The sequence below is a fragment of the Urtica dioica genome, chromosome 8 (assembly GCF_054948205.1).
Source record: "Urtica dioica subsp. dioica isolate 48M chromosome 8, U.dioica_male_clone48M_v1_H2, whole genome shotgun sequence".
NCBI lineage: Eukaryota > Viridiplantae > Streptophyta > Magnoliopsida > Rosales > Urticaceae > Urtica > Urtica dioica.
In genome coordinates this window covers 6,974,755-6,995,407 of record NC_142763.1, presented here as the reverse complement: position 1 = coordinate 6,995,407, position 20,653 = coordinate 6,974,755, and the positions used below count along the sequence as shown (strand labels likewise).

Sequence of the window (20,653 nt, the reverse complement as noted above, 5' to 3'; positions counted from 1 at the left end):
CATATCTTTCATATCAAAGTTCTTAGACAGAAATTGTTTCACCTCGTACAACATTCCATTATCATTAGTCGCTAACAAAATATCATCCACATATAAAACAAGGAAACATATCTTACTCCCACTGACCTTCTGGTATATACATTGATCCATGACATTCTCTTCGAAACCGAAAGAAGTTATAACATCATGAAATTTTAAATACCATTGGCGGGAGGCTTGTTTTAAACCGTAAATGGATTTATTAAGCTTGCAGACTAAATGCTCACCGTGACTAGAGGAGAATCCTTCTGGTTGTTTCATGTAAACCTCTTCCTCTAGATCTCCGTTAAGGAAGGCCGTTTTCACATCCATTTGATGTAGCTCGAAGTCAAAATGAGCTACTAATGCCATAATTGTGCGAAGTGAATCTTTCTTTGATACAGGCGAAAATGTATCAGTGTAATCAATTCCTTCTCTTTGAGTGAACCCTTTGGCTACAAGTCTTGCTTTATGTCTCTCGATGTTGCCTTGTAAGTCTTTCTTTGTTTTAAAGACCCATTTGCATCCGATGGCTTTTACACCATCAGGCAACTCGACAAGATCCCAGACCTGATTCTTTCCCATAGAGTTCATCTCCTCAATCATAGCCTCGTGCCATAAGTTAGATTCTTTAGAACTTACAGCTTGTGAAAACGTTTAAGGATCATTCTCGGCTCCAATGTTGCCGTCCATTTCTTGCAGATATACTTCATAATCACTAGGGATTGCTGAATTTCTAACTCTAGTAGATCTTCTTAATGGTGCTTCATCATGATCTTGATGATCTTGTTGTTCAACAGGTTGTTCAATAGGTTGTTCAACATGATCTTGATCAGCAACTTGATCTACAGGATCAGCATTATCAACTTGTGGAACTTCAATAGTTGGTTGTCGTACACACGATTGAGCTTGAGGAGTGTGTATGATAATCAATCTATCACTTGAACTAGAAGGTTCAACTTCATTGTGATCCATTGCAGAGACCGAATCACGCAATGGGTCACTCCCTCTAATCAAGTCATTCTCAAGAAATTTTGCATTCCTTGATTCCACAATCCTAGTACTGTGAGATGGACAATAGAATCTATAACCTTTAGACTTCTCGGCATATCCAATGAAATACCCACTAATAGTCCTAGGGTCTAGTTTCTTTTCTTGTGGATTATAAATTCTCACTTCAGACGGGCATCCCCAAATGCGTATATGTTGCAAACTGGGTTTCCAACCTTTGAATAACTCAAAAGGCGTTTTTAAAACAGCCTTGGTTGGAACTCGGTTTAATATATACACAGCCGTCTTTAGTGCTTCAGTCCACAAGAATTGAGGAAGTTTTGTGGTACTCCTCATACTTCTCACCATGTCCATTAAAGTTCGGTTTCTTCTTTCTGATACACCATTTTGATCTGGAGTACCAGGCATCGTATATTGGGCAACAATCCCATGTTCTTGAAGAAACTTCGCAAATGGCACAGGTGCTTGTCCATTCTCTGTATATCTACCATAATACTCACCACCCCTATCTGATCTCACTATCTTAATTTGTTTACCGCATTGTAACTCTACTTCAGCCTTGAAAACTTTAAAGGCATCTATAGCTTCATCCTTAGAACGAAGTAAGTAGAGATACATATATCGTGAGAAATCATCTATGAAAGTGATAAAGTATTTTGGACTACTAGCATCTATGTCTGGACAACAAATGTCAGTATGTATGATTTCTAACAATTCAGTACTTCTCTTTGCACCCTTTTTAGACTTATTGGTTTGCTTTCCCTTAATGCAATCCACACAAGTCTCGAAGTCAGTAAAATCAAGAGTACTAAGTACCCCTTCATTCACCAACCTCTTGATTCTTAAAATGGAGATATGTCCCAATCTCCGGTGCCACAATAGAGAAGAATTTTCATTCATAATACAACGTTTCAACCCAGCAGTAACATTCAAAGAGTTATAAGCAGTATTATTTTGCAAAGTAACAGAATAAAGACCATCATGAGACAATGTACCATAACCAACAGTTTTAGATTTATTTAATAATGTAAAACCATCATCCAAAAAGTTAAAACCAAAACCAAAAGGTACAAGTCTCGAAATTTAAATTAAATTCCTTGAAAAACTAGGAACATAAAAGGTCTTTTCTAAATGCAAAATAAAACCAGTACTCAAAATTGCAAGAACCAACAGCCTCCACACGTGAGCTCATCTTCCCTCCTGAGAGGATATAGCACTCACTACCCACTGGCTTCCGTAGGTTTTGCATACCCTGCAAAGTATTTGAAACATGGATTGTAGAACCAGAGTCAATCCACCAAGTATTATGATCAACATCAGTTAGATTTGATTCATAACATACAAACGAAAATTGAATACCTTTCTTCTCAAGCCAATTCTGGAACTTAGAGCAGTCTTTCTTCATGTGTCCTTTCTTCTTGCAAAAGAAACACTTTGACTCTTTCTTAATGTCCGGTTTGACAGAGAGCTTGCCTTTGCCTTTGGCATGATCTTTCTTCTTCCTTTCGGAGAAAGTCAGATTCACTTTCTCACCCTGTTCCATAGCCAACCTATGCTCCTCTTGAACACACATGGTCATGAGTTCATTGATTGACCATTTATCCTTATGTGTGTTATAAGAAATCTTAAATGGACCATATTGTTGGGGCAGAGTGCACAGAATAAAGTGAACCAGAAAGGTTTCAGACATTTCAACTTCGAGTGTCTTTAATTGACCCGCAATATCCCTCATACGCATGATATGATCACGCATACCTCCTATTCCAGTGAGCTTCACGGATGAGAACTGCATGATAAGAGTACTAGCCAAAGCCTTATCTGAAGTGACAAATTGATCGTCTATTGCTTTCATTAAGAGACGAACATTGTCATATTCCTCAATTGAACCCCTAACCCCAGCAGATACTTTGGTCTTTATGAACATAACGCAGAGGCGATTAGATCGCTCCCACTTTTCATAAAGATCAACCTGATCAGGGGTACTTTTCTCAGTGATTTTAGGGGGTTCAATCCATCCCAGCTGAAGGAGAACTCTTTCTTTCCAAACCTTAAAGTTGTCCCCTTTGAGTTCGGGGACATCGCACTTAACATCAGAGTAACTAACAGTTTGACTAGCTGCAATTTATAGAAATTAAACATGCTTATAAGAATTATGTTTTTGAAGAAATTAACTATATCATGATTTATCAATGCAAAACATGTACTTAATGAATCTAGAGACATAAAATTTGCCTGTGGGCTAAAATTCTAATTCCATTAGATTCACACGTTATGATAAAACTATCAAACTATGTTCATTTTCCTAATACCTGTGGGTTAATTAGGAAATATAATTTGATATTTTATCCTAATTAATCATACAAATATTATAAAATTCCTGTGGGTAGATTTCATAATATAGCATATGATTAACCACAATTATTGTTTTATGTGACATTAATTCTAAATATACAATCTAAATTAATTAAAGATGCTGTGGCTATTCTTTAATTAATTAAAACCATATAAATCACAAACAATAAAATAAAATCTAAAATAAATAATATTGTGCTAGTCATTACTAAATGTTATATGCATATTACAAAATAATAATAATAAACCGTCATATAACTTCTTAATTATTCTAACACAATATAATTTAAAACTAAATATTTGCATGCAGATTCTAAATAATGCAAATAAAATTAATAACATGTATCAATTTATTTTATTTTCTATATAATATGACACCAAATCATATAAAAATAAATAGATAAATAAACATATACATACAAAACAGTGTAAACTAAATGGTATATGTAAAGCAATAAAACATATAACCCTTAAAATATATATATATATATATATATATATATATATATATATGTATGTATGTATAACACAATAAATGAATTGAACAGCTTGCGCACATAATAGTATTCATGTCAGAATGTGTAGCAAAAGTAAAAAACAATGGGTACACGTACGTAAGCAAACACATTCAAATATGTGTACGATTCCATATATACACACTTAATGGGTTTTAAAAGCAAAAACACAAAAACCCAAAATGAAAACTAATATCAGGCCCATTAAAGATTTTATCAGCCCAGCGTGCAGCAGCAAATAAACGACAGCTTCTTCTCAACAAAACGACACAAACTGTCACAACAAAAAATGACATGTCGTTTTCAGTCGTCTTCAACCTCTAGATGGGTTATTTTCGACCCGGTTGAGACCCATGTGAAGATCCGACTCGTTCTCCCTCATTTTAGCACGGAATTGAGTGATTCAAAAGCCAAAAGAATCACAAAACAATTTTCTCAAAGATTTCCATAATAATATTAATATTTTGACGTCGAAAAAACGCAAAACACAAACACACAAGAATATGGAAATTTTCAAAAACAAGGTAGAGGTTGTGAGGCAAGCTCTGATACCAAATGTTAGAATAATATAGCCTCTAATCCAAAAACATATGATTAGAAACATGAACCTTAAAGCGGAAGCTAAATGGATCAAGCGTTTACCTCCGGCCATTGTTATCGGAAAATCGTCGGAGCTTTATCGGTGACTCGGAATGGCTTCGCCGGCGTCAAAGAACGTCGTTTTGCTCTTCTAAACCGAAATAACCTCGAACTAGATGGTGTGTGTTTATGAATGAGATTAAAAGGCTTAAGGACCAAAATAACTCTCTCTCAATTTATAAACCGGTTCCTTTCCATCAAAGAGAAACGGAAATGAGAGGTTTAATGTGTATTGATTCGTTGCTATAATTATGGGATTTGATAGACCATAAATAGAGAGATATATCATAACGTATTTACTTAATATACTCCATATACAATATACGGTAATTAGTAGCCATATATTCTATATTCGTAATGTATATCTTACATATCTAACTTTCACGTGGTATTTATTTCTTGGTGTCGCTAGAAACTGTCTATTAATTACTAAATATTTGTGTGGGCGGGGTGGGTTTTGGAAAGATTTGTAGGTATGTGGAGAGGATTGATTAATACTCTGTGAGTGTGCTTATACGACTGTAAGCAAGCTATCAATTTGAGATAAGGTATCGATTGCCAATGTCATCTTTAACACTCCTCTTCGTCGGTTCATTTAATTAATTTTGGATTTTGGGTTTAATTTGGTCTTTTAGCTGATTATTAATAGTAATTATTGACTGATACATGATTTTCTCAACAAAATGGATAATGTGATTTCGTATAACAAAATTGGTATTTCAATCTATAAATACAAAACGTAGATTTGCTCATCCATATATCTACATTCTCCACTTAACGGAATACTTAAAAGCTATAAAAATAAAATATGTAAGTTAAGGTATTTACTTAGAAATGCTAAACATTAGTGTATGTCTATAATGCCAAAAAAATAGATCTGTTTCCTCGAGTGTGCACTTTGAAATGTTAATTCGGTACAAGCTATACTTTAAATGCAGCAGAGAAAAAAAAAATTAAAACAATCTTCTAAAAATAGGAATTCGGAGCCCACTTACCACACTTAATCAATTGCCATCAATTAATACTAAAGCTTCAATTTCATAAGCCCATGTATAAGCTCATATACAATTGTTTGAAATCAGACTCATACTTTTCATACTTACATAACTAACACATGACTAATGTTTAAAAAATAAAGAGCAATACTTCATCTTCTATTTTGTACAAGTGTTAGAATACAATGTTTGAATATAGTGTTTTATTAAGAAAATAAAGAGAGAGAGAGAGAGAGAGAGAGAGAGAGAGAGAGAGAGAGAGAGAGAGAGAGAGTGCTTATATTCATTTTTTCATATTTAAAATTTGGGTTTTTATTTAATAATTTTTTTTCTTCCTTTCTTTTATGTATACTTCTTGCTTTTGCTATCTAGATTTTAATTTTTGTGTGTGTATATATGTTTTTTTAATTATTGTGCACTATCAATATAGCTTTATTATTTGTCAATATAATCAAAGAATAATTATGTCTAATTCTTGAAGAATTAAGGGAAAAAAGGAAAATTTTGATTCAATAAAAAAAAATTCTCGAAAAAATTCGCGAAGTTACCAATTCTCTTTATACGTGTTAAGAAAATGCCTTTTTTTTGCACTTTTTCTTTAGGCTTTGAGGTATGTTAAGCCGGTCCTGCGCGAGTCCTTAAAACATATATAATAAATTTTGAAGAAAATGAAGATTAACCAAATAGTGGAGATCAGTAGAATAATTGATCCACGCATGCATATTCTTTTTTTTCCCCATGTAATCCTATAAATAAAAAAAGAATATTATGATTAATTTATATGGTACCATTTAATTATGGTGCAATTTTTTTTTAATGAAAATCTTATTTGACATTTTTACATACTAAACAATAGAAAATAGGATATAACGTTCATGAATATGACTAGCGATCTAGTTGACGTGGACTTTCTTGCATGTTAATCTTGAGACGTGATGTATTTCTTAATGTATGTACGAAAAGTAGTCGTTTCACCTTATATCCATTAGTTTTCTAGCTCGTAGATTTTTTTTTTTTTTGGAAACAATAGAAGATAAAAATTAGAAAGGAATAAAACCTGAAAAATTACAAAAATGTAGTCGTAATGTGTTTGAAGGAGAGAGAAATTAACAAAATTGGAAGGGAAAAAACAACACATGCTGATAGCAGGTGCGACTCATTTGTTATGGTGGAGCCTACAATAAATTTCATAATAAATTACGTGATTTGATATATCATATATGTAGTAAATCATTAAAACATTTTCTTGAAAAACTAACTCTGAGCGAATTACAGTGACGACCTTGTGGCATATCGTTAGAGAAATCGTTGATTTCTTGTCACATATTATCCAATGAGTAGTCTCTAAAATTAGAAAGTGCAGTTTCTTCGAGAAAAAAAGTGCAATTTCTAAGATTTTAGTGGAATATCTAAAGAATTTAATCAAACAAAAACAAGGAAAATTAAATGTTCGTTTTATTTTTTATTTTTTTCATTCGTCTCTTTTTTAATTTGAGTTATTAGGTTCATAGTCACTGAGTCTCAGTGAGTATGATTAGAGAGAGATCTTTTTAGTAAAAGATCAAGTGCTTAAAAATATGTAAATTATTAGCAAGTCAAAATGAGAATAATTTGTAAGCACTAGTACAATTTTGGGCCAGTTTAAAGTTGTCGTGTAAGCCTTACACAACAATTATTTTGTGTCGTGTAAGCACATGTCGTGCAAGGTTGTACGACATTTTTCAAAACTGTCGTACAATGTGTTTACTCGACAATTTAAACATGTCGTTCAAGCAGTGTTAGGTTTTTGAACGATAGTTTTGAAATTGTCGTGCAAAGCTCTTGAAAACCATGTAAAAATTAATATTAATCATTCTTTATGATTATTCTGCTATAAAAATAATAAAATCATAAAAAATATGAAATTAATTTGAAACCCAATATCATCAAACTAATACACAAACTAAAGAATATTGACCAACATCGAATGTTTATAATCTGTAAGATAATGACCAACATATCAAACAACGTATGTATATGCATGGCTCTGATAAGATTTTGAAGATACTCTATAACTAGATGAGATCATACAATGTTTCAATTTCAACGTTTCAATTTCGAAAAATGAATTTTGACAAAAATATTTATTAATGATTGAATAGCAATCACTTAAATTAAAAAGGGCTTGAGAGCGCACTTATGATCCCATTTACGAAAAGTAAAAATGAAAACATATCAATTTCGAGTGAATGGATATTCTGAAATAGAACGAGAAAAATGTAATTTGATTAATTCAACCTCAAAAAACTTTGAAACAATTAGAAAATTATAAGAATGAATGGCGTTTACCATTGGGTCCGATGATGGACGTCAAAAGATAGTGTAATAAGATTTGAATTCGTGTTGTATTTAAATTTTGGTGAATAAGATATTTTAAATAGTAATATCTACAAGTTTTATTCAATAAATATATCATTTATTTAAATACAAAATAGATAGAAGAATGTATTATAATAATCAATATATTTAGATCTGATTAGTTGGTCTTAATATACCCGTTGTTATTCTGTTTGATTCTATATCTATATTTTGTTACAAATTTTGGATATTTGACTTTAAAGGCACATGTTTAAAAAAAAATATTAACTATATCTATAGGTAGCTAACTAACAATCATATCATTCTCCATCTCTCTCTAAAGACCAATGGGTTTTTAAATAATGGTACATTCTACATGAAGCGTTGAAGTTTAGGAAATTCCACATCGATGGTGTATCCTATGTATTTTTTTTTAAATAATTCATTTTTCACATTATCAACTAGTTTTGAGTTGAAACTCATGACACTATTAACATAAAACTTTGATGCCGTTATCATGATATTTTTTAGGGTAATTTAACAAAATAACCAATTTAAACGTTGAGAATTGTTAAATAACCAAGGTTTGGTATATATTAGGTAAATAGCCAATTTTATATATCCACACACGTAAATATTAAGTAAATAATCATTGTCATATTAAGACATGTCATCATTTATGATTATTTACTTAATATTTATAAAACTTTGGCTATTTAGCAATATTAAACGTTTAAGTTGGCTATTTTTATAATTTTTTGTATTTTTTATGTAGCGTAATAGTAAGGCTAAACAGTTAGTGCGTTACCTATTGGCATTATCTTTGATTTTTTTATGTTCATATTGGCCTCGTTTGGCATAGCTTTGTTTTTAAAAAAAAGTGCTTTATTTTTCAAAAACTGACAAGATGTTTGGTAAACTGTTTATAAAACAGTTGTTGTTTGTAACAAAAACTGATTTAGCGTTTGGTAAAATAAATATATTATAGTAAAAAGACTAAAATAGACATGTTCTTAATAATTATTAATATGCTTATATATATATACACATATATGAATAATATTTTGTACGAGGATTTATATACCAAACTTAAAAATACTTTTTTTAAAAGTTAAGAATCCTAACTTTTCCATCTCATGTACAAAATCTAAAATCGCTTTTGAAGTTTTTTCTAAAATCCTGATATGAAATTGTCGCATCGGATACTATTGGGTGCGACATATGTCGCACCTAATACCATTAGGTGCGACTCGTGTCGCACCTAATGGGTTAAAAAATTTAAAACGGTCAGAAATTCCCCCCAAAAATTTTTGGTTCTTGAATTTCACATTAGGTGCGACATGTCGCACCTAATAGTCATATTGGGTGCGACATGTCGCACCGAATAGTCATATTGGGTGCGACATGTCGCACCTAATGTCGCACCTAATAGTTTAGGGTATTTTAAATACCGAGCGTCTTCTTTCTCTCGCCTAAACTGTGCGCCTCTCTCTATCTAACACTCTCTCTCTCTATCTATCTTCCTCCGCCGCCGCCGTGACCTCCCCCCGCCGCCGTGACCTCCCCGCGCCGCCCGGACCAAGGTACGTCTCTCTATCTCTCTCTCGATCTCTCTATCTATCTCTCTTTCTCTCTTACTCTCCGACTTGCAGGTCCCCCGCGCCGCCCGTGACCACCTCAGCTCAGCCCGGTCTTCCCCGCCGCCCGTGAGCACCTCAGCTCAGCCCGGTCGTCCCCCGCCGCCCGTGACCTCCCCGCCGCCCGTGCGTCTCTCTGCCGCCGTGACCTCCCCGGCACCGTGACGTACGTCTCTCTCTCTCTCTCTCTCGCTCTCAATTCTGAGTTTGGAATTGATTTGGCCGAATCTGTGTGTTCTAGGGTTTGAAGGTTTTTTTTTTGCTTTTGGCAGGAAAATAGGTGCGACTTTAGGTGCGACATGTCGCACCTGAAAGTGTCGCACCTAAAGGTGTACTTATTAGGTGCGACATGTCGCACCCGATACCTTCTGCGACGGGTTATCCGGTGCGACGCGGTCGCACCTAATGTCGCACCTAATAAACTTTTAGGTGCGACATTCGAAGCATTAGGTGCGACATTCGTCGCACCGGATAACGTATTTTGTCCTAGTGACACTGATAGCAGGTGCGACTCATTTGTTATGGTGGAGCCTACAATAAATTTCATAATAAATTACGTGATTTGATATATCATATATATATGTAGTAAATCATTAAAACATTTTCTTGAAAAACTAACTCTGAGCGAATTACAGTGACGACCTTGTGGCATATCGTTAGAGAAATCGTTGATTTCTTGTCACATATTATCCAATGAGTAGTCTCTAAAATTAGAAAGTGCAGTTTCTTCGAGAAAAAAAGTGCAATTTCTAAGATTTTAGTGGAATATCTAAAGAATTTAATCAAACAAAAACAAGGAAAATTAAATGTTCGTTTTATTTTTTATTTTTTTCATTCGTCTCTTTTTTAATTTGAGTTATTAGGTTCATAGTCACTGAGTCTCAGTGAGTATGATTAGAGAGAGATCTTTTTAGTAAAAGATCAAGTGCTTAAAAATATGTAAATTATTAGCAAGTCAAAATGAGAATAATTTGTAAGCACTAGTACAATTTTGGGCCAGTTTAAAGTTGTCGTGTAAGCCTTACACAACAATTATTTTGTGTCGTGTAAGCACATGTCGTGCAAGGTTGTACGACATTTTTCAAAACTGTCGTACAATGTGTTTACTCGACAATTTAAACATGTCGTTCAAGCAGTGTTAGGTTTTTGAACGATAGTTTTGAAATTGTCGTGCAAAGCTCTTGAAAACCATGTAAAAATTAATATTAATCATTCTTTATGATTATTCTGCTATAAAAATAATAAAATCATAAAAAATATGAAATTAATTTGAAACCCAATATCATCAAACTAATACACAAACTAAAGAATATTGACCAACATCGAATGTTTATAATCTGTAAGATAATGACCAACATATCAAACAACGTATGTATATGCATGGCTCTGATAAGATTTTGAAGATACTCTATAACTAGATGAGATCATACAATGTTTCAATTTCAACGTTTCAATTTCGAAAAATGAATTTTGACAAAAATATTTATTAATGATTGAATAGCAATCACTTAAATTAAAAAGGGCTTGAGAGCGCACTTATGATCCCATTTACGAAAAGTAAAAATGAAAACATATCAATTTCGAGTGAATGGATATTCTGAAATAGAACGAGAAAAATGTAATTTGATTAATTCAACCTCAAAAAACTTTGAAACAATTAGAAAATTATAAGAATGAATGGCGTTTACCATTGGGTCCGATGATGGACGTCAAAAGATAGTGTAATAAGATTTGAATTCGTGTTGTATTTAAATTTTGGTGAATAAGATATTTTAAATAGTAATATCTACAAGTTTTATTCAATAAATATATCATTTATTTAAATACAAAATAGATAGAAGAATGTATTATAATAATCAATATATTTAGATCTGATTAGTTGGTCTTAATATACCCGTTGTTATTCTGTTTGATTCTATATCTATATTTTGTTACAAATTTTGGATATTTGACTTTAAAGGCACATGTTTAAAAAAAAATATTAACTATATCTATAGGTAGCTAACTAACAATCATATCATTCTCCATCTCTCTCTAAAGACCAATGGGTTTTTAAATAATGGTACATTCTACATGAAGCGTTGAAGTTTAGGAAATTCCACATCGATGGTGTATCCTATGTATTTTTTTTTAAATAATTCATTTTTCACATTATCAACTAGTTTTGAGTTGAAACTCATGACACTATTAACATAAAACTTTGATGCCGTTATCATGATATTTTTTAGGGTAATTTAACAAAATAACCAATTTAAACGTTGAGAATTGTTAAATAACCAAGGTTTGGTATATATTAGGTAAATAGCCAATTTTATATATCCACACACGTAAATATTAAGTAAATAATCATTGTCATATTAAGACATGTCATCATTTATGATTATTTACTTAATATTTATAAAACTTTGGCTATTTAGCAATATTAAACGTTTAAGTTGGCTATTTTTATAATTTTTTGTATTTTTTATGTAGCGTAATAGTAAGGCTAAACAGTTAGTGCGTTACCTATTGGCATTATCTTTGATTTTTTTATGTTCATATTGGCCTCGTTTGGCATAGCTTTGTTTTTAAAAAAAAGTGCTTTATTTTTCAAAAACTGACAAGATGTTTGGTAAACTGTTTATAAAACAGTTGTTGTTTGTAACAAAAACTGATTTAGCGTTTGGTAAAATAAATATATTATAGTAAAAAGACTAAAATAGACATGTTCTTAATAATTATTAATATGCTTATATATATATACACATATATGAATAATATTTTGTACGAGGATTTATATACCAAACTTAAAAATACTTTTTTTAAAAGTTAAGAATCCTAACTTTTCCATCTCATGTACAAAATCTAAAATCGCTTTTGAAGTTTTTTGTAAAAACAATTTTGCCAAACACCAGATAAGCAGTTTAGTTTTTTTTAAAAACAAAAACAGAGCTTTTTAATCTGAACCAAACGCAGCCATTATCTCTATATATATAATGTAAAATGTTCATTCTACAGTAACCGAACGAATAAACCCTTTCAAAGTTTTGTAATTACATGTTTGCCACTCAAAATGAATACGAAAATACCCTGAAAGCTTAATAAATTACAAAAGAACCGTAAACATTAATAAAATTACATTTAAAGCCATTTGCTGTCTGGATTCTCTAAATGTCCGCTGAAAACATCAGATATTTTAGGAAAGTTTTTTTTCTTTCGAGTCCAGACTCCAGACTGTCTATATATTCTATGCACCACCAAAGAAATCAGCCCCACCTTACCTTCTGCTCTTCGTCTCCAAACATGTAATTATATGACCACACCTTTTTTATTCTATTTTGCTGTGTTGAATTTCGTCTACTTTTGAACATCCACGCATAAGATTATTTATCACGTACTACTACTTAAACAACTTAATTTCAATAAGTTCAAGTTCAGCTCATCAGATTATTTTCAAGTTATTACTATGTAAGTACTAACTTGCACAATATAAAAAATTTCAAGTTAGCAACAAATTTCGTGTACCAACCCATACGATAGTTCAAAAAAGGATCAGTATCTTAGAAAAATAAAATAAAACAAGGCTCCGGAAAATCGGAAAAAATAATTTATGATACCTGATGTTGCTGTTTACATCATTTTCGCCTCCATGATCTATTTCCTATGACTTGAGCCTTAGCCTTCGCGTCTTCAAATATTCTTTATTCCTTTCTATACATCCTGAGAAGAAGCATATGGCAAATCTGGATTATATACCAAACTCAAACTGTCCATTGTCGTTAGCAATATTATCTCTTAATAAATTATAAAATAAAATAAAAAGCTATGATATCCGCTGATCAGAATCGAACCTCTACCGAGTCACTTGGGAAGGCGTATCAACCAACTCAGGCAACATATCAAGCAAGCGATCCATCTCATTTGGAAATTCGCCTTTCGCTCGATTAGTCTTTCCTCCTATAACCACCGATGTTCCATCTTGTAAAGCCTGTTGTTACGTTGTTTTGTTGGCTTTATTTTTTAGTGCAAGTGGTATGGAAAGATGTCGGATGTTATGTTTCATCTTCTGGATTGACATCTTTCCTCGTGTGTGCAGACAGTATTTCAGGCAAGTTTCCAGTTTCGACAGATTGCTTCGCTGGTGAATTTTTGCTGAGTTATTGCCTTGCTGCTGTCTTCATTACAAGATATCTGCCTCGCTGGAGCCTTCATTGCAAGATATCCTCCGCTGCTATCTTCATTGCACGAATATTCTCTTTGATGGAGTCTTTACGTTGAGATATTCGCATGAGGCCGGGTAAGGAAACCCGAGATATCTTCCAGGATTGTCCAGCTGCTATAAAAGTCGTGTGCTCTCCCTTAGCAGCCTGGACACTTTTTGATCAAACACTCAGAGCTCTTAGACGTGCAAGACCGGCGGACTGGGAGGCTGTGTGTTTTGGTTTTAAGTGGTGTACTCTCTCAAACACTATTCTACAGATTGAGTGTATGTGAGATTTGGGTTCTTGTGCCTTTCGTGATTGAAGGTTCACGTGCTTCTGAAGACTGAAGGTCAACCGAGCCAGGAGGTTGCTCGAAGGGTGGAATTGAGACGGAGCTCAAATTCAGGGGGAGTCCCTGTCTAGGTGATCACTGGTAGTAATAGTCTCTAGGTTTTATTGATTTGTTGATTGTAATCAGATATAACCTTGTGTGTACTATTGACTACAAGATAGTGAAAATCCTTTCCACTGGCAGCGTGCCCCCAGACGTAGGTGTGTTTCACCGAACTGGGTAACCATATCCTGTGTACTTTATTTCTGCACTTTTGTTGTTTATCCATATCTGTGTTCAAGCAAGTTGTCGGACACATTGTCAACACATTGTGTGCGACATCTTGCCTTTGCAACTAATCAGAATTTCATTTGGTATCAGAGCGGGCACCTTGATCTCTTAGGTGGTTTCCTGTATTTTCTTTCTGATTGCCTATTATGGATAGTTCCCGAGAAGGAGGTTCTGTCAATCGCCCTCCAGTACTCGACGGAACCAACTATGGATATTGGAAGGCACGCATGACCGCCTTCTTGAGGTCCCTGGATAGTCGAACATGGAAAGCTGTGATACATGGGTGGGAAGCTCCTGTGACTACTGATGACAAAGGAGCCCGTACTGGAACCAAGCCGGAAAAAGACTGGACCCCCACTGAGGATGAGGCGGCCCTTGGTAACTCCCGTGCTCTCAATGCTATATTTAATGGTGTTGATAAAGATGTTTTCAGGTTGATAAATACTTGCACTACTGCCAAAGAGGCCTGGGAAATCCTCGCTGTTGCCTATGAGGGAACTACAAAGGTCCGGGAACAAAAACTTCAGTACCTCACAACCAATTTCGAAGCTCTCATGATGCTCGAAGACGAAACTGTCGCTGAGTTCAACGTTCGCATTCGTGATCTCGCCAATGAATCTTATTCTCTCGGAAAACCCATGACAGATGAAGATCTTGTTCGAAAAACCCTGAGAGCTTTGAGCCCCAGATTCAAGATGAAAATCACGGCCATTGAGGAAGTTCATGACCTAAAGACGTTGAAATTCGACGAATTAATGGGATCTCTCATGACGTTTGAACTCTCCCTTCCTAAGATGGAAAAGAAACAAAGAGGGATGGCCCTCAAAAGTTCTGTTCATGAACCAAGGGATCAGGTATATTCAGACTCTGACAATGATATTGATGATACTATTGCTATGCTTGCAAAAAACTATGGCAGGGTCATGAAAAGACTTAATCAGATGAATGGGAAAAATGTCTCACAAGATGTCAAGGACAACTTCCAACAACGTTTCCAGAAAAATACTTATCCTCACAGGAATAGTAAAGGTGGTGAACGATCTGGGAAAGGCAAAGGCATTCAGTGCCACGAGTGTGAAGGATTTGGACATATTCAGAAGGAGTGTCCCAACTTCCTCAAGAGACAGAAAAAGGGATACAACGCTACTCTTTCAGATGAAGAAGATGAAGAGAGCGACTCAGATCAGATAAGTAATTTTGTAGCCTTTACTGCTTCTGTTCATACTCATGAGTCTACTAATGAATTTGGTGAGTGCTCTCAGAAATATGTTCTTGATGATGAACTATCTGACGATGCTATGAATGAAGCCTACAATACCCTTCATACCAAATGGGTTGAGGAATCTCAGATTCTAGACAAACAGGGTGCTCTCATCCTTACCCTGACTGAAGATAAAGCTAGACTTCTCGAGACTATTGTGGATCTAAAGAAGGAAGTCAATCGTTTGAACGGCGAACTCGAGCACATGACTAAAACTGTTAGAATGCTGAACTCTGGGACTGACAGTCTTGACAAAATCCTCACCATCGGCAAACCCGCGAAGAACATGAAGGGACTTGGATATACCCATGGCGCTTCATCATCCCAGACTACGTTCGTTCCTCAAAAGCAGACTAGCCAGATGTCACGAAACTTGCCTCAACCATCTGGTAATAACAAATTTCATGACATTTCTCGATATCATCAATCTGGACCAAACAGGTCTCCTGTCAACAGACCTCGCTGGGTATGCCATTATTGTGGAAGAAAGGGACATATTCGTCCTTTCTGCTATCGTTTGTATGGGAGAAATGTCTGTCAACACAGGTCCATCCACAGAAATGTCTCTTCTCATCAACAACCTGCTACTCGGCTGGAATGGAGAGTGAAGAATACCTCCTATCGTGCCAATATTGCCTACACCTCTCTGAGCGCCTCCACCGGGAATGACTGGTACTTCGACAGTGGCTGTTCTCGTCATATGACTGGGGATCACACCTTTCTGACCAACATAAAACCTTACTCGAACTGCCATGTTACCTTTGGAGATGGAGTCAAAGCCAAAATTGTGGGTAAAGGTCAATTAAACTATCCTGGTATGTCTTGTTTGACTGAGGCTTTGTTGGTAGAAGGACTCACTGCTAATCTCATTAGTATTAGTCAACTTTGTGATCTGAATTTGCATGTCAACTTTACTCGTGATAAGTGTGTGGTGATTAATGAAGATCAGGATGAACTTATGCGAGGAAACAGATCACGTGACAACTGCTACATGTGGAACCCCGCACCAACCAGCAAGTGTCTCTTGACCAAAGCAGATGAAACCAAGCTGTGGCATGAAAAGCTCGGTCATCTAAATCTCAGAAGTATGCAGAAAATTGTCTCTGAGAATGCTATCATCGGTGTCCCAAACCTGAAGATTGTTGAAGGTAAAATTTGTGGTGAGTGCCAGATTGGGAAACAGGTCAAGAAGTCCCACAAGATGGTGCAACATCTTACCACGTCTCGGGTTCTGGAACTTCTCCACATGGACCTGATGGGACCGATGCAGGTCGAGAGTCTTGGAGGGAAGAGATATGTGTTCGTCTGTGTGGATGACTACTCCAGGTACACTTGGGTTGATTTTATTCGTGAAAAGTCTGACACTTTTGCTGTTTTTGAAGCCCTTTGTAAGAAGGTTCAGAGAGAAAAAGGAGAGAGCATAGGCAAAGTGATCAGAATTCGGAGTGATCATGAGAGGGAATTTGAGAACATAAGCTTTGCTAAGTTTTGTACTGAAGAAGGGATAGCACATGAGTTCTCAGCTCCTATCACACCTCAACAAAATGGAATTGTTGAACGAAAAAATCGAACCCTTCAGGAGATGGCTAGATTAATGATGTTGGCCAAGAATATTCCACCACATTTCTGGGCTGAAGCTTTAAATACTGCCTGCCATATTCACAATCGAGTTACTATTCGTCCAGGTACTTCCAGCACTCATTATGAAATATGGAGGGGGAGAAAGCCAAATGTGAAATACTTCCATGTTTTTGGTTCGGTGTGTTATATTCTTGCTGACAGGGATCCACGGCGTAAATTTGACCCGAAAAGTGATGAAGGTATATTCCTTGGATACTCTAGAAATAGTCGTGCATACCGTGTTTTTAACAAACGCACTAAGACTATAATGGAATCAATAAACGTGGTGATAAATGATGATAATCATGATGCTACTAACAGTCCTAATGATGAGGATGAAGTTTTTCCCAGTAACCCAGATGACAGGACAGATGTTGCTAACTCCTTGGACGACATCTCCACTGGAAATCCGAATGTCAGGACTGATGCTGATGACAAAGTTAGCGACATTGACAGGACAGATGTTGCTAACTCCTTGGACGACATCTCCACTGGAAATCCGAATGTCAGGACTGATGCTGATGACAAAGTTAGCGACATTGTTCCAGATGAAGGCTCCCCTCCTGAGACTGAACAAAGAGTCCCCTCTCGAAGAATTCAGAAAAATCATCCTGCTCATGAGGTGATTGGCGAAATCAGTGAAGGAATAAAGACTCGTCCAAAACCTTCTGTTAACTACCGGGAAATGATTGGTAATCTCTGCTTCGTCTCTAAGATTGAACCAAAAAATGTTAACGAGGCTATTGATGATGAATATTGGGTTAATGCTATGCAAGAAGAACTGGTTCAGTTTGAAAGAAATCAAGTCTGGGAGCTGGTCCCCAAGCCTAACAATGTAAATGTCATTGGGACTAAATGGATTTTTAAGAATAAATCTGATGAACATGGTAATATAACTCGCAACAAAGCTAGACTTGTGGCGCAGGGCTATTCACAGGTGGAAGGTGTTGATTTTGATGAAACCTTTGCCCCTGTTGCGAGACTAGAAGCTATCAGACTTTTGCTTGGCATCTCGTGTCACCTGCAATTCAAGCTCTATCAGATGGACGTTAAGAGTGCTTTCCTCAATGGGTACCTGAATGAGGAAGTTTATGTAGCTCAACCAAAAGGGTTTACAGATCCCAGCTCTCCACAACATGTCTACAAACTCAGAAAAGCTCTCTACGGCCTTAAGCAGGCCCCTCGTGCTTGGTATGAAAGACTTACCCAATTTCTTGTGCAGAATGGGTATACTCGAGGTGGCGTTGACAAGACTTTGTTCGTGAAAAAGGAGAATGGCAATCTCATGATAGCTCAGATTTATGTTGACGACATCGTCTTTGGAGGAATGTCGAGCAAGATGGTGGATCTTTTTGTTCGACAAATGCAGTCAGAATTTGAGATGAGTATGGTCGGCGAATTAAACTACTTTCTGGGCTTTCAGATCAAACAGATGAATGATGGTATCTTCCTTTCCCAAAGTAAGTATGCCAAAAATTTGGTGAAAAAGTTTGGCCTGGAGAAATCCTCTCACAAGCGGACCCCGGCCGCTACTCACATCAAACTCACTAAGGATGAGCATGGAGAATCTGTTGATCAAAGTCTCTACAGGAGCATCATTGGCAGTCTTCTTTATCTCACTGCCAGCCGACCAGATATAGCCTACTCTGTAGGTGTTTGTGCGCGCTATCAAGCCAATCCCAAAGCTAGCCATCTGGCTCAAGCTAAGCGAATCATAAGGTACATCTCAGGTACTGCTGATTTCGGTTTACTATATACCTATGATACTTCCTCTACGCTTGTGGGATACTGTGATGCTGACTGGGCAGGTAGCACGATTGATAGAAAGAGTACTTCTGGTGGATGTTTCTATCTTGGAAACAATCTCATCTCCTGGTTCAGCAAGAAGCAAAACTGTGTTTCCTTGTCCACCGCTGAGGCTGAATACATCGCTGCTGGGAGCAGTTGCACTCAGCTTCTCTGGATGAAGCAGATGCTCGCCGAGTATGATGTTGGACAAGATGTCATGACATTATTCTGCGACAACATTAGCGCCATCAACATCTCAAAGAATCCTGTTCAACACAGTAAGACCAAGCATATTGAGATCAGACATCATTTTATTCGAGATCTCGTGGAAGAAAAGAAGATCAAACTCGAATACATTCACACCGAGAAACAGCTTGCAGACATTTTCACCAAGGCTTTGGATGCTAACCGGTTTGAAAATCTCAGATCCTCTCTTGGGTTATGTGTTATTGATCAATAGCAATTATTGTTTATCGAATGATTTTTTGGTCTTAACTTTTGCGCTAATCCTTCGCTGACTCTTGTTCGTGTTACTGGTGTGTTATTTCTCTCATGGGCCCATGTTTCTGGTTGGCCCATTCGACTGATTTGCCGGGCTATATTGCCAAGTGTTGTCTCTCAGGGCCCAGGAACGTTCAAGGCCCACTTGAAGTTGCGACGTCGTTTTTCTTGCCATGATCTCACCCATGCAGACGGTTGCTCTTCCGAGAAAGAAGGGGAAGTTATTTCCTGTTTGAATTTCGAAATTTCCTATTCTTCTTCAGTACTCCTAAGATTTGTTTCCCGATTTTGCTTTCTTACCCATTTTGACAGTTACCCTTGTGGCAGTTTCCCTAAATTTTTATTCAAAATGGTTGGGACGAGAAGTGGAATCAGCACTACCACTCCTTCTGAGAAAGCCAAGATGAAGAAGAAACATGTCGCCTCAAAGAAACCTGGGGCTGAGAGTAACATGCATGGTGTCCGGGTTCGAGGTCTAAACCCCAGCATACGCGCCGATGGTCAGGCCGGAGGTGCGAACGCTGGGTTGACGGTCCCTCCTAAGAACCCATCTCTCTCTGCCGCCAGAAGTGCTATTTTGAAGAAAGCTGCTCTTTCCATCGCCGACGTCACAGGAGAACCAAGCTCCAGCAGTTCCTCCTCGGAAAAGGGACAAGACATTGCTGATCGCGAAGAAAAAGTCAGGTCTGGAGAGTCTCCTATCGAGAGCCCTCATAAGATTGTTCGAGGTAACCCCAAAGCTCCTAATGCTCCTGATGTTAGTTCTAGAGATGAGATTTCGCGCCCTGATGATCATGAGCCTACACCTGAGGATGTCATTGGTGGCATGATGGGCTTGAACAAAAATGTCACGAAAGATGTGCCCACATCTTCCCAAAGGGAAAAGAGGAAAGGTGATCAGGTTCAGGAGGCTGCAGAAGACATCCTGGCTTCCCTGAAGAAGAAGACTCAGAGAGATGATGATGTGTGCTTGGCTACTCTTCTGTCTGAAAAGAGGAAGAAGATGAAGTCTTCGGAAGAAAACTCTCCAGTTGTTCCCATCCCGGCTCAGAAGAAGAAAAAGAAAAAGATGGGCATGATCAAGAAACGTGTGAAGAAACCGGCTCAGACTCCCTTGTCCCCAGTTGTTGAGAATCAAGTGATTGAAGAAGAAGACTCTGTTATTCCTCTCGGGTT

The 20,653-nt window shown here is 36.4% G+C and overlaps 1 protein-coding gene across 1 annotated transcript; it reads right to left on the bottom strand.

Annotated features, from left to right (window-relative positions):
- Positions 1-2,249: 2,249 nt before the first annotated feature.
- On the bottom strand, positions 2,250-3,021 carry LOC149387708 (uncharacterized). The gene is made up of 2 exons (XM_089621578.1): positions 2,389-3,021; positions 2,250-2,281 (listed from the first exon to the last, which is right to left on the bottom strand). The coding sequence occupies exons 1-2, from the start codon at positions 2,951-2,953 to the stop codon at positions 2,250-2,252; spliced, it is 597 nt and encodes a 198-aa protein (XP_089477704.1). The 5' UTR covers positions 2,954-3,021.
- Positions 3,022-20,653: the final 17,632 nt, after the last annotated feature.

Excerpts from the sequence above, each read along its gene's own strand:
- LOC149387708 (XM_089621578.1), bottom strand. The coding sequence starts at position 2,953 with ATGTTCATAAAGACCAAAGTATCTGCTGGGGTTAGGGGTTCAATTGAG. Across the intron at positions 2,282-2,388 it reads GAATTGGCTTGAGAAGAAAG|GGTATGCAAAACCTACGGAA; the intron begins GTATTCAATTTT and ends AATACTTTGCAG.